Source organism: Dama dama, chromosome 26 (assembly GCF_033118175.1).
Source record: "Dama dama isolate Ldn47 chromosome 26, ASM3311817v1, whole genome shotgun sequence".
In the NCBI taxonomy this organism is placed as follows: Eukaryota; Metazoa; Chordata; class Mammalia; order Artiodactyla; family Cervidae; genus Dama; species Dama dama.
In genome coordinates, this window is record NC_083706.1 from 42,335,770 (window position 1) to 42,353,670 (window position 17,901).

At 46.0% G+C, this 17,901-nt stretch overlaps 1 protein-coding gene across 4 annotated transcripts in view; it reads left to right on the top strand.

The window, feature by feature from the left end:
- Window positions 1–5,194: 5,194 nt before the first annotated feature.
- MTHFD1L (methylenetetrahydrofolate dehydrogenase (NADP+ dependent) 1 like) overlaps window positions 5,195–17,901 on the top strand; it is a 173,803-nt gene continuing 161,096 nt past the window's right edge. For 2 of the 4 annotated variants that reach the window (XM_061130466.1, XM_061130467.1), the window contains exons 1-6: window positions 5,195–5,430; window positions 10,091–10,175; window positions 11,590–11,640; window positions 11,735–11,788; window positions 14,861–14,985; window positions 17,292–17,392. In XM_061130466.1, coding sequence (XP_060986449.1) covers window positions 5,210–5,430; window positions 10,091–10,175; window positions 11,590–11,640; window positions 11,735–11,788; window positions 14,861–14,985; window positions 17,292–17,392 — 637 coding nt within the window. In that variant the 5' untranslated portion in view covers window positions 5,195–5,209. Of the gene's footprint in view, window positions 5,431–5,991; window positions 6,224–6,243; window positions 6,262–10,090; window positions 10,176–11,589; window positions 11,641–11,734; window positions 11,789–14,860; window positions 14,986–17,291; window positions 17,393–17,901 lie in introns of those variants that run through there. The other 2 variants (XM_061130468.1, XM_061130469.1) reach the window with 2 other exon arrangements.

The window sequence follows — 17,901 nt, forward strand, 5'->3', positions numbered from 1 at the left end:
TTATGCATTGGAGAAGGAAATGGCAACCCACTCCAGTGTTCTTGCCTGGGGAATCCCAGGGATGGGGTCTCACAGAGTCGGACACGGCTGAAGTGACTTAGCAGTAGTAGCAGTATCTTAAAGAGTTACTGGCCAACTTGCCCAATCTTTGACCCTGGAGGGAAGCGTTATATTAACTCTGTGGACAGGAAACATTATCTGTCTTCTGCCCTGGAGGGAGACATAAATATTATATTAACCATACATATATATTCCCTATTGGAAACAAACTTTGATCTATGTGCAAATGTTATTGCAAAGTGTTACAGGAAAGAGAGTGGGGTGAGAAAATGGATGGTCTCATCCCAAATCATGTCTTGTCCCCGGGACAGCCGTCAAAAGGGAGTTCTTGGCTTTGTGCAGAAAAGAATTCAAAATCAACCCACAGTAAGGTGAAAGAAGGCTTATTCAGGGAGGAAACAGACTCTGGATGTGGGCCATCTCAGAAGGCAAGATCGGCCCCAGGCAGTGGGGGTTGTCAGTTTTCATGCATGCACACAGGCTCAGCGGCTCAGTCATGTCCCACTCTCCAGGACCCCACGGACTGTAGCCTGCCAAGCTCCTCTGCCCATGGAATTTTGTGGGCAGCAATACTGGAGTGGATTGCCAATTCCTTCTCCAGGGGATCTTCCTGCCCCAGTGATTGAATTTGCATCTCCTGCATTGGCAAGTGGATTCTCTACCTCTGAGCCTCCCAGGAAGCCAAATTATGAGTATGTAAGAACCCAAATAGCTCTCATCTGCAAGGTAAGCACCTTATACTCAGGCCCTCCTGTTGACTCCAGAGTGGAGCTGGAGAAGAGCTAAAGGTGAGCAGAGGAGAGAGGCCTCCACGGACACCCACATGAGGATCTGAAGAGGTTGAGTACAATACACTAACTGGCTTGATCAGCCCAGGCATTTGTTGTTCTAGACCTTAAAGTGATTTTTTAAAATTATATCTAAGATCAAAGTTAATCATATTATGAGACAGACCTGAGTACAGTGTCAAGCACCTAAAATTTTTTAAGATTAGAAAGTATAACTTTAATACATTAAAAAAAAAAAACCTGCAAGGCTTCTAGGTAAACTTTATTATTATACTTTAACCTGAGATCTAATTTAAAGATAGAAAGTATCACTTTAAAGGTATGGATCATCATATGGTTTTGGTGATGGTTGAAAACATTCTCCAAAGTGCCTTCCTCAAGGCAGCTTTGTAGCTCAATATATGGCCTGAGTCATTTCCATATTAGGGATTACAGTAACAAGTTAAGTTTTTTGGCTCACCATTGTTTTTTTGGCTCACCGTTCCCAATCAGTTTAGCTTAGGCATACTGGTTTAACTTGTTCTTCTCTATTTAAATTTTTCTTCCATATAGAATATTTCATTAAGTGCTGAAAGTCGTCTTTGGGACCTGCTGTGCCAGGCTGAACCATGCAGTTCAAAAACTGCAATGCAATATGATCAGGAGGGTTGCCTTTTTCTATGAAGATGTGGCTATGATGTTTATCCTCCACTTCCCTGTGCTATTTCTTTTCCACTTAACATTTTCAGCAGTTATAATTTTTCTGAGAACTGCTTCTGCAAAGGAAGATGGGTAAATATTGCCACCACAAGTGTGACTCCAATTCACCTTCCCACCCCTCCCTCGACACATAGAAAGCCTTCAACGCACAGCCACAGAGCAAGCAAATGAAAGAATGTTATTTCTCACATCAGAACTGGAAACAATACAATGTGAGGAAAAGGTAAAATAAATTATGGTCTATCCACAAAATAGGTATAATATATAACCATTAGAAGTCATGATTTCAAATATTATCCTTTCCCAATTTCATGAAAACAAATACAGCAAGTGAAGAAGAGGCCTATGGTTGCAATTTTATAAAAACAATCTCAAATGAAATCAAGAGATTAAAATTAACAGTTATGACTTGGCGATAGTATTGTGGGTGATTTTATTTTTCCTTTAGGTTTTTCTATATATACATTATAAATAATAGTACATATATTGGAAAAACACGTTCATTTACAGCTTCAGATCCTCTGGTGTTTTCTCTTGATTCTCCTCCAGAAACAGCGATGCATTTCACTTTCATAATCTCAGAAAACAACCCTGTCCCCATCAGCTCTCACCTCCAGTTCCTCCATTTCCCCTGCCCTCAGCTGTAAGCAAACCCTGGCATTTTATGTCTCTATAGATTTGTCTCTCCTGGACATTTCCTGTAAACAAGATTGTACAATATGTGGTCTCCAGAGTTCACACTCTTTGTAAATATCACTGTAGTCAGCACTCATCAGATGGACTGGCAAACTGTCACCACAGTTGTGGAGTTACTGTTGAAAACTCCTGAGGGTAGATTAGATAAGTTTAAAAAAAAAAAAAGCTTTTTTCTTTTTAAGAACAGTTTCAGGTTCACAGCAAATTTAAGAGGAAGGTACAGAGATTTCCCATAAATTTCCTGTGGACTGGGTGATTTTCATTTTTGTGGCCAGTGACCCAAGTTCAGCAACATCCAATGAATGTCCATTAAATGAAAGTGTTAAGTCGCTCAGTCATATACAACTCTGTGACCCCATGGACTGTAGCCCTCCAGGCTCCTCTGCTCATGGGATTCTCCAGGCAAGAATACTGGAGTGGATTGCCATTTCCTTGTCCAGGGGATCTTCCCCACCCAAGGATCAAACCCACATCTCCTGCACTGCAGGCAGATTTTTTACCGCCTGGTAAAGAATACGCCTGCCACAAGGGAGACCTGGCTTCGATCCCTGTGTGAGGAAGATCCCCTGGAGAAGGGAACAGCTACCCACTCCAGTATTCTAGCCTGGAAAATTCCATGGACTGTATAGTGCATGGGGTCACAAAGAGTTGGACACAACTGAGTGACTTTCACTTTCACACTTTACCATCTGAGCCACCAGGGCAACCTGTGTTTCTATGGACAATGTGAGTTATGACGTGGTGACTTTGGTTGTGTTTCTTCAGCTGTAGCAACAGCATTGTCTAGTGGTACCGTCAGTGTCTGGAGGACTTGCTCTGGTTTGCAGTGTCCTGATAAGTTGTTTGACCTTGGGTCATTCTTTGGCTCTTCTGGGTCACAGTTGCCTCATCAATAAAATAAAGGACAGGATCACTTTCCGGATCGTTTTCCAGGCTAACTTTATGTGCATCTTTAAGTGGTGTTTGGGGCCAGCTGATAAAAAAAATTACCATAGGTTCTTTCACTGCTATTTCCATTAAATGAGTGGTCCGCAATTTATAATGAGACACAGACGCCTCTGAGGGTTTTAAGACTTGCCCAAGATTATCAGGACAGTAGCTGAACAGGCCATCCAGGTCTCCTTTCTGATGTTTATGTGTTTGCATAATGGAGCAGGACGCTATGGTGCATTCCTGGGACAGATCACCCTCCATCACCCCCATGTCCTCCACCTGCCTCTTGTTTGTAGAAAAACTTTAGCCTCCCAGACTTTCCCCAAGTTCCAAAGAATAAACTTAATCAGAGAAGTGCGCAAGTGCAGAAACAAAGCAAAACAGCCAAGTAAGACCAAAATAATTATTAATAGTTTAGTCCTGAGACAAAGTCAAGGACCTTTTGTTCCTCTCAAGGGCTATAGATAATATTCTGAGACATATCCTTTGAGCTGTTCTACAGAGAGTGAAACCCCCACTAGATCAAAGCGGTTAAATGTATGTTGCCCACAAGCACATAGGCCCCGGACCAGTTGAACCAGTAGGTTGATGATATTGACTCAGAATTACCTCACCACCAATCGATCAGAAGAATGTCCATGAGCTGATCACACATTTGAAACCTTCTTCCTCGCCCTGTCTTTAAAAAACCTTTCCCTGAAAACTACTGGGGAATTTGCATCTTTTGCACCATTAGCTGCCAGTTCTCCTTGTTTGGCACCTGCATAAACCCTTGCACTTTTCCCTCATCACAACCTGATGTCAGTAGGTCGGCTTTAATGAGCCCCAGCGAGTGGACCCAGGTTTAGTTTGGAATACTTGTACAAGACACAACTTCTATGATTTTGTTTCCACTTGTGTTAACAGGTGGTAATACCAACCTCACAGTTTTGTGAAACGTTAGCTATTGCTGTGGGCTTCTGAGGTGGCTCAGTGATAAACAATCTGTCTGCCAATGCGGATTTGATCCCTGGTTTGGGAAGATGCCCGGGAGAAGGAAATGGCAACCAACTCCAGTATACTTGCCTGGAAAATCCCATGGACAGAGGAGCCTGGTGGGCTGCAGCCCATAGGGTCGCAAAGAGTTCAACACTACCTAGCGACTAAACAAACAAAAAACTATTGCTATACCCTCCCTATGTCAGATGTGACAATCAGCCTTGCAATAAAGAAAATACAGACAGTAGTATAAGATTAAGACATGATCACTGAAGGCCTGCAGACCAGACTGATCTTTCTTGATCCCAATTTTCTCCAGGTTGAAAATCAGGACAGTTTACCTTTTTTAAGGACTAAATGCAGTGTCTCTTTAGCATCTCGTACAGACTTCAGCTGCTGGAAAAACCAGTGTTCAGAACTTGTCCCTTTATTCCTCTTTTACCTGGTATTTACAAGATTTTAAACACAGCGTCTCATTTTGAGGCAGTTAAGCTTCTCAGAGGATGTCACCTGCTTAAGGCTGCGAAGTCACCTTGTGAACTCCAAGGCCCAAACACCGTTCACTGGTCTCCTCCAGCCTGATAAATCCAGTCAGCACCTAGACCAACTGCCCTCCTAGGAAGCAAACTGACACCCGCGGGCAGGATGTTATCTGCATCCGAGGCGGAGGAAGAACGTAGGGTCTCGAGGCAGGGCGGCAGGCCCATCCTCACACCCCACCCTCCTCTGATTTTTATCCCTAATCAAATTTCGCCTGCGACTCAAAACTGCCCGAAAGCCAGGCGTCCAGGCAGCTGGAAGAGCAGCCCCGCGCCCCGCAAGCCCCCGCCTTCCCCACGTCACGGCCACCGAGCGCAGTGCCCCCTAGGGGCCCCCGTCGGCCGAGGAAGGCAAGCCAGGTCCTTCCAGCCTCTGGCCCCGCTACCGGCCCGCCCAGCCACCCCCCGGCGGAGCCGTGAGCCGCTGCTTCTCCGAGGTCTGCAGCCGCATCTCCGCGTCGCGGGAGGACCCGCGCAGCCTCCGGTTCTCGCCGCCGCCACCGCTCGCGCCTCGCCATGAGCGCGCGCCTGCCGCTCGTCCTGCGCCGGCTCGCGCGCCCGCAGCCCCCCGGCCCGCAGCGCCGCCTGCCATCCCTTTGTCGCGCCAGCAGCGGCGGGGGCGGCGGGGGCGGCGGCGGGGAGGGTCTCCTCGGGCAACAGCGGTGGCGGGATACCCAGGCCGGGAGCAGCCAGGGCCCGGGCAGCCCGGCGCCCCCAGCGCGGGACTCGATCGTCCGGTGAGTGTCCGGCGCTCGCCGCCGCCCAGGTTCCTGGCAGTGGCGGGGGGCTGGGGGGTGGTGGTTACGAGGTACCCAGAAGGCGGGCGGCTGCAGTGCTCGAGTCTCGGCCGACCCCCGGGAACCTCCGTGCAGGTTCGCTGAGCATGGGCTGTAGTGTTTGGTGCCAACTTTTCGGGGTGATGGCGGCTGGTCGGGGTTTAGGGAGGGGCGGGCAGCGCGGGCATCCGGAGGATGGGCTAGGCGAGCGCGAGAACGGAGTTTCCCCAGGCCAGCCCAGGTCCGGGGGCGGGGGATCGGGAGGGCGTGGACCTCCCCAGCGGGTGCTGCGTAGCCCAGACCGCGTGCCGCGCTCCACGTGCGCCTCCAGCCGCCGGCTCTGATGCAACTGCGCGGGGCGCGGCCTGGGCAGGAAAGGGGCGGCGCGGCGCGGCGAGGGTGGGAGCCCCCGAGAAGGAGGGGCGCCTCCTTCTGCTCCGCCCTTCAGCTGGTCGGATCCGGGGTCGGGGGCTGGAGCGCTTTGGGGCTAGGGTGGGGGGAGTAGGGGGACGCAGCCAGGGCCCAGCGATCCGCGCCCATTGGCGCAGCGGCTCCGCCTCCCAGACGCTATCTGCGCGCCGTGGACTGTGACTGCCGTTGAAGTCCGCGCTCATCACCGCAGCCTCCGGCGCCTGGGAGGACTACGGCCCGGCCCACCCGTTGACTCACTGGAGGCGGTCGAAGTCGGGGCCGTCTGATTCCAGGCGTCGCAGCACGGCGGGCACGGCATCCCCAGCGCAGCTTGTTTCCAGAGGTCTCTCGAGGGCCAGAGGCGAACCCTGGGAGCCCCGGGTCAGGCCTTCCGCTGTCCCCACCCGGAGATGTTCGCGGGTCCCCCTCCACCCACTTTCCCCCCGATCCCTCACACACATCCTAGCCGCTCCTCTTCGCCCTTCGGCGGAGAAAAGGGAAGTAGAGTCCGGTCTGGAGAAGTGTGTTAGCTGGGGACCCAGACAGCGTAGAGTAAGCGCTCCGGACGTTCCTGGGGGAGGCGGGAAAGCCCTCACCAGGACTCCTAATTCCAGGATGCCAGTCCCCGAGCAAGCTGTTCGCCTTCAGCCATAGGCATCCTCGTCTGTTTTCCTTCTAGCCTTCATTCTGAGAATGAATATGCCTGTTTCCAAAGCACTTCTTGAGGTGGCCTGCGACTCCAAGGACCCTTTTGTTTAGCTTACCCTTGTCTCTGTGAAAGTTGAGGTTTCATCTCTTCCTGTCATTAGGTTTTAAGCAATGAGCTCACCTTTAGGGATTGTTACCAGACTGAACTGGGAACGCTGGCCAAATAGGCAGCAAAGCCAATCCACCGACATGGGGTTGTGATGTAGGCAAATACAACGTTTGTTGTAGGGTACCAAGCAGGTGAGTCCAGGACAAGCCTCAGATCCACTCCAGCTTGGTCTCTGAGTTAACATTTTGTTTTGTTTTTCTTTTTTTTTTAAGGGGAAGAACTGAAAGGCTGGAATTAGTCATCTTGTGACGTTTCTGTGACATTTCATTTCTTAATTGTAGCTTTGACAATCAGCATGTCTTCCGTTTATGCTTCTCTGGCTGGCTGATCCTTGAGTGGGAGTCTGTTAGCTCATCTCCTGAGTGTATGGTTAATGAGATCTATGATAGCAATCTTATTTATTTTTATGATAGCAATTTTAGCACATTAATGAGATTACCAATAACAATTTTAGTCGTCTGGCTCTGGTTGATAGTTTATTTAGCACAGGATTAAAGTCAAAGGGCACAGGAAACTGGACAAAAATTTTAGATAGGTTAATCATAAATTGAATAAGAGGTTTTAGGGGGATTTGGTTTCAAGGTAAGAGTCTGAAGACAGTATAGGAGGCAAAAATCTCCTTCCAACTAGAAGTTGACAGGACAACTTTTCTCACCAGGGCAAAAAAAAAAAATCTCTTGATTAGAAGCTTTTTAGACTTATTGAACCTGGTTACTCCTTATTTGCTTTGCTTGGCACTGTAGGAATAATGAGTAACCCCAAAGAATGATACATTACACATGTAACAAGTCGTGGGGAATTTAGTCAAGTAGCTGAGTTGGTGACAGATCTGAGCTTCTGTAGTCCTGAGCGTTTCATTTATTGGAATGGTAGGAACTGTAGGTGTTTTCTGGGGAAAGTGCTTTTGTAAGGCGTGTTTTCAGTGTTCAAGGGTAGCTTAGAGGCGCAGAAGAACATTTTACAATTATAAGAACAAAGGTAGAGTCCTTGTAGAGCTCCTGCCCTTACAGTTGGGTTCTTTACGGCTCAGGAAATTGTCCATGCTGGTCAACCAAAGCCTGAGCTTGGGTCCGGGGCTATTTCCACTCAGAGCTTTAGAGCCACCCAGACACTCCTTTTTGAGACTATACAATTCCAGGCCCCACCCAGACTTAGGGAGTCCAACTTGATGGGCTGAGGCACAGAGCCATTCTCTTTCCCACGCTCTCTGGCTGATCCTTCTTGCCAGGAACCACTTGGGACCCACACTCCAGTGCCTTCCCACACTACGCAGAAATGAGGACCCAATACAGCCCAAATTCGTAGTCAAGAAAGGCGGGGAGGGACTTCCCTAGTGGCCCAGTGGTTAAGACTCAGAGTTTCCACTGCAGGGTGCCTGGATTCCATCTAAGATCCTGCACACCAAGCAGTGTGGCCAAAATAATCATAAACATAAGAAAAGCAGGGAATCTGCATATAGCACGTGGTCCTCAGCCACGTTTTGCTGCAAAGAAGATTCTGGCTCATTTATAAGGTGATCTGTAAATTTTCATATATAGTTCAACAGAACAATACAGTCGTTTCACTGGGAATCCAGTTGCTTTATCCCAGGTGATTAAAAACAAAAACTTGCCTGGTTTGTAGACAGCTGCATGCTCATTTTTTCCATTTCTTTTGGCTCAGCTGACAGTGGAAAGGCTCATCTGGTAAAGTTTTGAGGCCTATAAACATTTTCTGAGCACCCCTCTTCCACCTAATAGGAGCTGTGCCTGCCAGTTATGTTCGTCAGTTTCTTCTCTGAAAACTGGGAGGAGTTTTGCGCCTGGCCATTTTGCCCCGTCCCTTTGTCTATGGCCACTTACTGCTGATCGGACCTGGCTGGGAGTTCACCCTGCAGTTTTTGAAAACTTGTGTGTGCAAGACTCTGGTGGAGATGGGAGATAAAACTTAAAGATGATCTTAAGCCCTGAAGCTTGGGTACCGCCTCAGCTAAGCCTCTTGTTTATTACTGTGAGAGGAAAATGAGCCAACTTTCTTTTTTTTTTTTAATTATTTAATATTTTTAATTAAAAAATTTTCATTGAAATGTAATTGATTTACAATGTTGTTGTGTTAGTTTCAGTTATATGGCAAAGTGATTCAGTACATATATATGTCTGTGTATATATAGATATATATATGTGCTCAGTTGCTCACTTATGTCTGACTCTTTGCGACCCCACAGACTGTAGCCTGCCAGGCACCTCTGTCCGTGGGGATTCTCCAGGCAAGAATACTATAGTGGGTTACCATGCCCTCCTTCAGGGGATCTTCCCCACCCAGGGGTCAAACCCAGGTCTCCCACATTGCAGGCGGATTCTTTACTGTCTAAGCCATGAGGGAAGCCCAGATATAAGTACAGATATATCTTTTTTTCAGATTCCTTAGTTATTTCAAGATATTGAATGTAGTTCCTTGTGCTATATTGTAGGTCCTTGTTGTTTGTCTATTTCATATAGGGTAAAGTCTGTTAATCCCAGACTCCCGATTTATCCCTCCCCCTGCCCTTCTTCCCCTTTGGTAACCATGTGATTGTTTTCTATGTCTGACGGTCTGTTTCTGTTCTGTAAATAAATTCATCTGAGAGAGCCGACTTTCTTGATTGTATACAAGTAAGGAACATTTTGTGTGGATGGTGGTGGAAAGTCGTCTCTGAAATGGCTCATCCCAGGAAGCTACAGAAAGAGAGCCTGCCTTGTACCATGTTTATCTCGGCCTGCCCCTGTCCCTGGGAGCTGACACCTGGGGGATGCTAAGAAGAAGGTGGCCCCTGCTATTTTTCAGGAGGTTCCAGTGCAGACTTGAGGGGCCCAGAGGAGTGAAAGGCCCCTTCTGTGAGAGGTCTCGGGAGAATATCTGATCCCTCCACCTCCCCAGTGTTTCTGTAGCCTTTGCTTCCCATCCCTTCTGTAAACTCAGGAGCTTAAAGTGTATCCTGACTCATCACTTCTTACCCCCTCCACAATCCCCTGTATTAGTAACCAACCCCTCCCCCCAGATTTGCTTTCCCCCTGGACCCAGACTCTTCTGGAATAGGAGTGTGGTGGAGAAAGGGAATTATTGAACCAAGAAACCCAAACTTCTTACTACAGTAAACTTAGAAAATGAAAGAGAAAAAGTCACCCCTAGAAAATTACCATTCGCATCCAGCTCGTTTGCCTCCACTTATTTTGAAAATTAAGAGGTTGTCATATTTTATGCCGGGTTAAGTAGTTCATGATTGCTCTCCTGGGCATCCCACCAACCTTGTGCATACCCGGAGAAGCACCCTTTTGCTGTCTGATTAGAGTAAGAGACCTTCTAAGAAAATGGGTGGTACCCTCCCTTTCTAATCAAACCTAGATCTGACTATGTTGTTTCTCTTTCCCAATGTAGAGAAGTCATTCAGAATTCGAAAGAAGTTCTGAGTTTATTGCAAGAAAAGACCCCTACCTTTAAGCCGGTTCTTGCTATTATTCAGGTAAGCTGAGAATGTGGTCCTGTGTTTCTATTTTATGATGTCTTTTTTTTTTTTTTGGCTGTTTTGAGTCTTCGCTGCCACGCATGGACTTTCTCTAGTTGTGGTGTGTGGGCTTCTCATTGTTGTGGCTTCTCTTGTTGCGGAGCACGGGCTCTTGATGCCTGGGTTCAATCAGTACATGGTCTGTTGTGGCACATGGGCTTAGTTGCTCTGCGGCATGTGGAATCTTCCGGCCCAGGGATCGAACTTGTGTCCCCTGTGTTGGCAGACAGACTCTTTACCACTGGACTACCAGAGAAGTCCCGGTGTCTTTCAATCTAGATTGTACACTGACATCCACCTGCATTTCCCATCACCGACATCCCACTGGGGCTTAGGAGAGGAAGGAGAAGCCTCAACTGGAAATGCCATTGTTTCCCCCTTTATCTGGTCATTTTGCTGCTTCAGGGTTACAGGTCAGGTACTGCTTTGTTTGCGTCTGTCTCCTTTTGGTGTGGGTAACTTCCAGAGGTCGGGAGGTAGATGCTCCCATAACTTGCGTTATGCAGGATATACTGTGGCCAAGTATAAATTCTTATCAGATGTGATCTGAGGGGAACGGGGAAAATCACGCCTCTTTGTTTCCGTGGAAGACAGAAGCTTGCTGAGACACGGTATTTGGTGATCTTACTACTTAGTCTCTAAAGCCTACCTTGAGTCTGAAGGGCCAGAAGCCATGGCATGTCAGAAGGACTTCAAGTTCCACATCTGTCTTCTGACTTTGGACCCTTCGTTGCCCGCTGCAGTTGACACTATTTGCCACCTGTGTTGGCACACCAGGTGATGCCAGGTGCGGGCAAGTGATGAGCTGAGCCAAGCCTGTAAGCTAACACAGCCCAACAATTGAGCTGCCACTATTGTTCTTGGCATGCGTTTAATGTATCAGAAGAGCTGCCTCATCAGCGCTGTGATTTCAAGACCAGAGAGCTATGCTCAAGTCACTTGCTTTCTTTGGAGTCTGTTCCTGCAGAGATAGGCAGGTGAGAAGAGAGGAAAGAAAAGTGAACCAAGGTCCTAGCCTCCTGGAATTCAGCTTACTTGATAGCTTTTCACTGAAGGGCAAGTCACCTAAATCCCCCTGTTTGGCATTCCTCACTTAGAAGTGGATTCTGATTGTGGCTGTATATGCCCTGTGAGGATTCTTATTTTAAAAAGAAATATAACTTGAAAGCCTGAGAAATTGCCATGTTAATAAAGACCAGCCATTAGCTCCCTTTTATGAGCAATAAGATTCTTGTTCTGCATTTCCCTTTTATCGTCTTTGTTGTTAGATAATGCATGATCACAGAATTAGTCTTTGTATTGTTCTGTGCCTATTCAAGATCTTTTTATGTTGATCTTTAATACATTCTCCTTCTGTCTCCCCTCTCCCAAGGCAGGTGATGATAACTTGATGCAAGAAGTAAACCAGAATTTGGCTGAGGAGGTAAGGATTGTTGATTTTCAAAAATGCATTTTAATTTTTGGGTGGTACATTCATCTTCTCTCAGTGACAAACTCGCCCTGTGTACTCTTTGCAGGCTGGTCTGAACATCACCCACATCTGCCTGCCTGTGGAGAGCGGGGAAGATGAGGTAAGACAGCAGGGCACGTGACTCTTAACTTTGTGTTCTTCCCCCTCAGTCCTAGTAGACCTCTTAGCGTCTCCTGCTAAGAGGAATTGACCAAGCCTTTTCTCGGGGCTGAACTTCTGGAGGGAAGAATTCACTTTTCCCACTAGTGTAGATACTCTGTGATCTGACCCTTATCATGTTTCTTTCTTTTTTCTTTAAAGTAGAGTTAATTTACAATGTTGTGTTAGTTTCTGGTGTATAGCAAAGTGATTGGGTTATACATATATACTTGTATCTTCTTTTTCATATTCTTTTGCGTTATGGTTTATTACAGGTAGTTCCCTGTGCTATATAGTAGTAGCATGTTTTGTTTTGTTTTTAATATATTTATTTATTTGACTACACCAGGTCTCAGCTGTGGCACGTCAGATCTTCATAGTTGCAGCATTCAGGCTCTTGAGCTGTGACATACGAACTCTTACTTGTGGCTTGTGGGATCTAGTTCCCTGACCAGGGATCAAACCCAGACCCTCTGCATTGGGAGCTCAGAGTCTTAGCCACTGGACCACCAGGGAAGTCCCAGTACCTTGTTTTTTATCTCCTTACCATATGTTTCTGCTCAATAAGGCCTCCCCTCGTGGCACTAGTGGTAAAGAACCCACCTGCCAATACAGGAGACTTAAAAGACGTGGGTTCGATCCCTGGGTTGGGAAGATCCCCTAAAGAAGAAATTGGCAACCCACTCTAGTATTCTTGCCTGGAGAATCCCATGGACAGAGGAGCCTGGTGGGCTACAGTTCATAGGGTCACAAAGGGTTGGACACGACTGAAGTGACTTAGCACACACCGTATGTTTCTGTTGACAACATGAGCTATGACATGGTCACTTTGGTTGTGTTTCTTCAGCTGTAGCAACAGCATTGTCTCGTGGTATTGTCAGTGTCTGGAGGACTAGTTCTGATTTGTGGTATCCTGACCTGGGTTGTTTGACCTTGGGCCATCCTTTGGTTCCTCTGGGTTGCAGTTGCCTCGTTGATAAAATAAAGGACAGGATCATTTTCCAGATCCTTTTCCAGCTAACTTTGTGTGAATCTTTAAGTGGTTTGGGGCAGCTGATAAAAAAACCACCATAGGTTCTTTCAGTGCTAACTGTATGTGCTATAGTTGTGTCCACCAGCAGGGATGTCAACCCTCCTATGTGTCATCTCAAGCCTGGGAGAAGCTGCACTCCATAAGTAGGGCCTCGGACACTAAACCAGGGCCATCCTGGTGTCTGACCCTTCTGTGGCTAGGTTTTCTTCAGACTGGCTATGGCAGTGATGAAAACTGTGAATAATTGGGAATAGCACTGAAGTCTTTTGTAGGTGCATAAAGTTCAGAAGTGGGCTTCCCCCATAGCTCAGTTGGTAAATCATCTGCCTGCAGTGCAGGCGACCCAGGTTTGATTCCTGGGTTGGGAAGATCCCCTGGAGAAGGAAATGGCAACCCACTCCAGTCTTCTTGCCTGGAGAATCCCATGGACAGAGGAGCCTGGTAGGCACAGTCCATGGGATCGCAAGAGTCGGACACGACTTAGCGACTAAACCACCACCACCACCAGAGTTCAGAAGTAGGGGATCCCTGGCTAGTGTGGTGGCATCACAAAGTCCTTAGATACTCAGGTTTCCAGAATCTTGCTGTGCTGCCTCATATCCAAGATGGCCCATTCAACTCTACAGATCACACCCACATTCTATTGTTGTGTTGTTCAGTTGCTCAGTCGTGTCCGACTTTTGGTGACCCCATGGACTACAGCACGCCAGGCTTCCCTGTCCTTCACCATCTCCCGGAGCTTGCTCAAATTCATGTCCATTGAGTTGGTGATGCCATCTAACCATCTCATCCTCTATCGCCCCCCTTCTCCTGCCCTCAATCTTTCCCAGCATCAGGGTCTTTTCCAGTGAGTCAGCTCTTTGCATCAGGTGGCTTAAGTATTGGAGCTTCAGCGTCAGCATCGGTCCTTCCAGTGAATATTCAGCATTGATTTCCTTTAGGATTGACTGGTTTGATCTCCTTGCAGTCCAAGGGACTCTCAAGAGTCCACATTCTAGCCAACGTCAGAGAGAAAATAAATCCAGACTCAGTGAGAAGTGATAGAATCCAAAAGAATTACTGCAAGGTGGGGAACGGGCCTGTTAAGGAAATGTACTCTGCCCATAACTTCTGCATACCTTTGAGAGGTAGGCAGAAGGTTTGTCTTTTATAGGGAGGGGGAGAGAAAGCTGGAAAGAAGCCAGTGTGATGAAAGAAAGGGTGGCTTGACGAGATAGCAGATGAAAGAATGTTTTACCCTGAAGCCAGCCTGAAAGTGGAGGCTGGACTGTGCCATCCGGCAGTCAGACTGAGGCTGGGTCAATGTTTGGGCTCCGATGGTAAAGATGTGTCTACAGTGTGGGAGACCTGGGTTCAATCCCTGTGTTGGGAAGATCCCTTGGAGGGGAGCGTGGCAACCCAGTCCAGTATTCTTTCCTGGAGAATCTCCATGGACAGAGGAGCCTGGTGGGCTACAGTCATGGGTTCACAAAGAGTTGGACATAACTGAGCGACTAAACACAGCATAGCACAGATCAAAGTTTAAGAAGCAGAGGGAAGGAAAGAAGCTTACCCAAAGTTCGATTTACAAGCAGTTTTATTCTGATGGGTCATGAACTTAGCCGTTCAGCTAAGTTATTCATGGACAAAAGATGGGAATTTGTGGGGCCTTGTTCCCAGGTAGGCAAAAGAGCATCAGATGGACTCAAATCTGACTGTGGACAGGGAATTGTCTTTTACGGCTCTCATTTGTGGCATCTCGTGTCTTTTTTAATTGTTGAGCTTTGGTTTTGTTTTGTCCTATTCTGGTAGAGAATAGTGATTAAGAAAGACACTAAAAATTCAGCCAAGCTTTTATAAATGTGGTGAGAAGGGAACATAGACTTCTTTCTGCTTTACACCAGGTCTTCAACAAGGACAAGAAGAAACTAGAACACAAACATTTTTATGAATTCATGTTTAATATAATATGCCTTTTGTTGGGTCTTATTTTTGCACAACTGACTATAGTTTTCCCATTAGATTATAGATGAGATCCTGAAGATTAATGAAGACACCAGAGTACATGGCCTTGCCCTTCAAATCGCTGAGACCTCATTTAGCAACAAAATTCTCAATGCTTTGAAACCAGAAAAAGATGTGGATGGGTAAGAACATATAAAAGAAAACAATCCACTCATTGCTAGATTTTTTACGGTGAATTTTTAAAAACTCTGCTCTTTCAACTATGTCAGTAATTAAGATTTGAAAGGAATAATTTTAAATATTTCAGGAGTTGGAGGACCTGTTAAATTCTGCTTAAGAAAGTGCATGTTTGGGAAAATACCCTTGCCCTTTTGTAGTGCTTGGGTGCCATTTTGGAATTAACCAGTCATATTCATTTGAGAAGGTCCTATCTGACTTACAGAGTCCTTAGCCTGCTCTCCTCTTCAAATAACTTTTCCTTGATAATTCTACCAGACTAGAGAAAAAGCCTAGACACCTGCTTCACCAGCAATACAGTATTCTTCCTCAGTTCCAGGCCAGTAGAGAAAAACAAAGCAAGCCCTTACGTTCATAATGCAGGGTTTTGTTTGACGGGAAAAACTATGAATAGCAGGTGCCTTGATATTGGTCTTGGATGTGTTTCATGTCATGACATAAGCTTCAAGGGACAAGGAATACTACCCACACATATGGGAGTTCCTAATGTTTCCTAAAAGTTGAAAACCTCATTCTCCTCCGTGGAAACAAGAGATTTATGTACTGTGACCTAAAAGAACCTACTTAGCATTGCAGGGTTGTAAGCAGATTTATAATATTATTCTTGTAGGGGCTGGATTGAATGGGTCACCACCTCACTGACACATCCAGATTCTGCCATTATCCAGGCCTTCTGTTGGGACTTAGGGAAGACTCAAACAGGGAGAAAAGTTGTCATGAAAATCTCTGATCCTGTAGCAGACAAACCATAAAGAAAGAAGCAGCTCTAATTAGTTAGGAAACCTCCAGAACCTCAAGGTATCCAGGTGTAGTTTTCAATCTTTCATAAAAAGAGGAGTATGACACCTTTCCCAAGTATCCTCATTTTGTTACTAACCTGGATTGAGAGCATCAGTTTAAGCTAAATAGTTAGGGACTATTTTGTCCTGGATTTGACAAGAAAGGACTCAAGACATTGAAAGGACAGGGTTCCTCCTTTTTCCCCTTGATTTCTGCAGGAGATGAGTACTGATGTTGAGTGGCAGTCAGACCTTGAATCCAAGTCTTGTGGGGTCACTCCCCGCTTTCTAGGATTGATTCTGAACTTTGATATTGATGGAGATGTAAATTTCTTCAGGGTAAAGTAGGCTTGGCTTCAGGACCATGGCGATGCACACATCCAGGGCCACCCTTCTGTGTACCCTGGAGCTGTGCAGTGAAGCCCTGCGTGGCTTCAAGCTGCAGATGGGCTGGCCAAGCAAAATCAGAACACCCATAGGGACCACATTAGTATCGCCTGAAGGGCCACTCTAAGAAGCCGATGGCCTCTATTCCTGCCCGCTCTTTATTTTATATTTTTCTTGCCCACTCTTTAATTTCTGTTTAATTACTTAATACAGCCTATCTGTCCACAAAAATTCAGTGAACTATCAAGTTAAAAAAGGAATAAAAGAGAATTTTATTTGAGCCAAATCAAGGATTATAACCCAGCAAGCAGATTCTCAGGAAGCTCTGAGAACTGTTCCTCTGTCAGAGATAGTCATACAGTCATATAGATAGACGTCAGATCGTCATATGGATAGAAGTCAGATAATCATACACATTGTCGAGAGAAAGGATAACACATCACAATGATACACTGATGCCTTATGTAAAATTCACTAAGGATAGAGTCCCGATGAGGAGAAAGTGAAAGTGTTAGTCGTTCAGTCGCGTCTGACTCTTTGAGACCCCGTGGGATGTAGCCCACCAGGCTCCTCTGTCCATGGGATTCTCCAGGCAAGAACACTGGAGTGGGTTGCCATGCCCTTCTCCAGAGGATCTTCCTGACCCAGGGATTGAACCCGGGTCTCCTGCACTGCAGGCAGATTCTTTCCATCTGAGCCACCAGGGAAGCCTCATAGTCCAGATGAACCCCCAAGTCACCATGACCCCCTACAGAGCTGGAACGAACGCTGTTCTCTTAAGAAGTTAACGTCGCTAGTGTCAGAATTTTTTTAAAAATTATCTTTTCGGTTGAGCAGGCAGTCTTGTCTTTGAGGACCTCTGTCATGCAGGTGCACACTGCAGGGCTGGGAGGGAGGGTGGAGGCCGAAACGAGTACAGAGAGGATTTTATAGTTGATTTTTTCTTGTCCTGCTTTAAAAGATAAACTTCTTTTCATTATATCAAATATTGACTTGGCTGTTATTTGGGATTAATACATGTGCTTTACAGAGGAGTGACTTTGGGCCAAGTTTTAACTCACTTGTTCCCTTGTTTTTGGATTCAGATTAACGGATGTCAACCTGGGGAAGCTGGTCCGAGGAGATGCCCATGAGTGTTTTATTTCGCCTGTGGCCAGAGCTGTAATTGAACTTCTTGAAAAGTCAGGTATAATGCTCCTTTAGAAATGTTGCTGTTCTGTGTTTTTTGGTATTCACGTGAGTTTTAGTAAAGATTTGTTTCTGGAAGATTCTTACTGAAACACCGAAGTGATATTCAGTGTCAGATCTTTTTGTTTCTCATCAGAAACGTATGACTATGGCAGATTTTTCTAAAAAGATTAACTATTATAATTTTAAAGAGAAATTGGTAAAGGTAAATGATTAACCTTGTTAAACATTAAATAACTCATTAACACATTACATGTTAAACATTTTCTCAGCCTCTCTCATGAAACTGTCAAAATAACCACCGTGAAAGACATTTCAAGTTCCAACTCCTCAAATCTGTCCATGTGTAGACCTAGATAAGATTTATATTTAAGGCTTAAATGACTGTTAGATATAGACTGTTAGATATATAGTTTAAATGACTGTTAGATATAGTTTAGGGTATAGAAACCTAGATTAAGATTTATCAGTGAATAGTATCACTTTCACTATCAGTATTTAATTTCC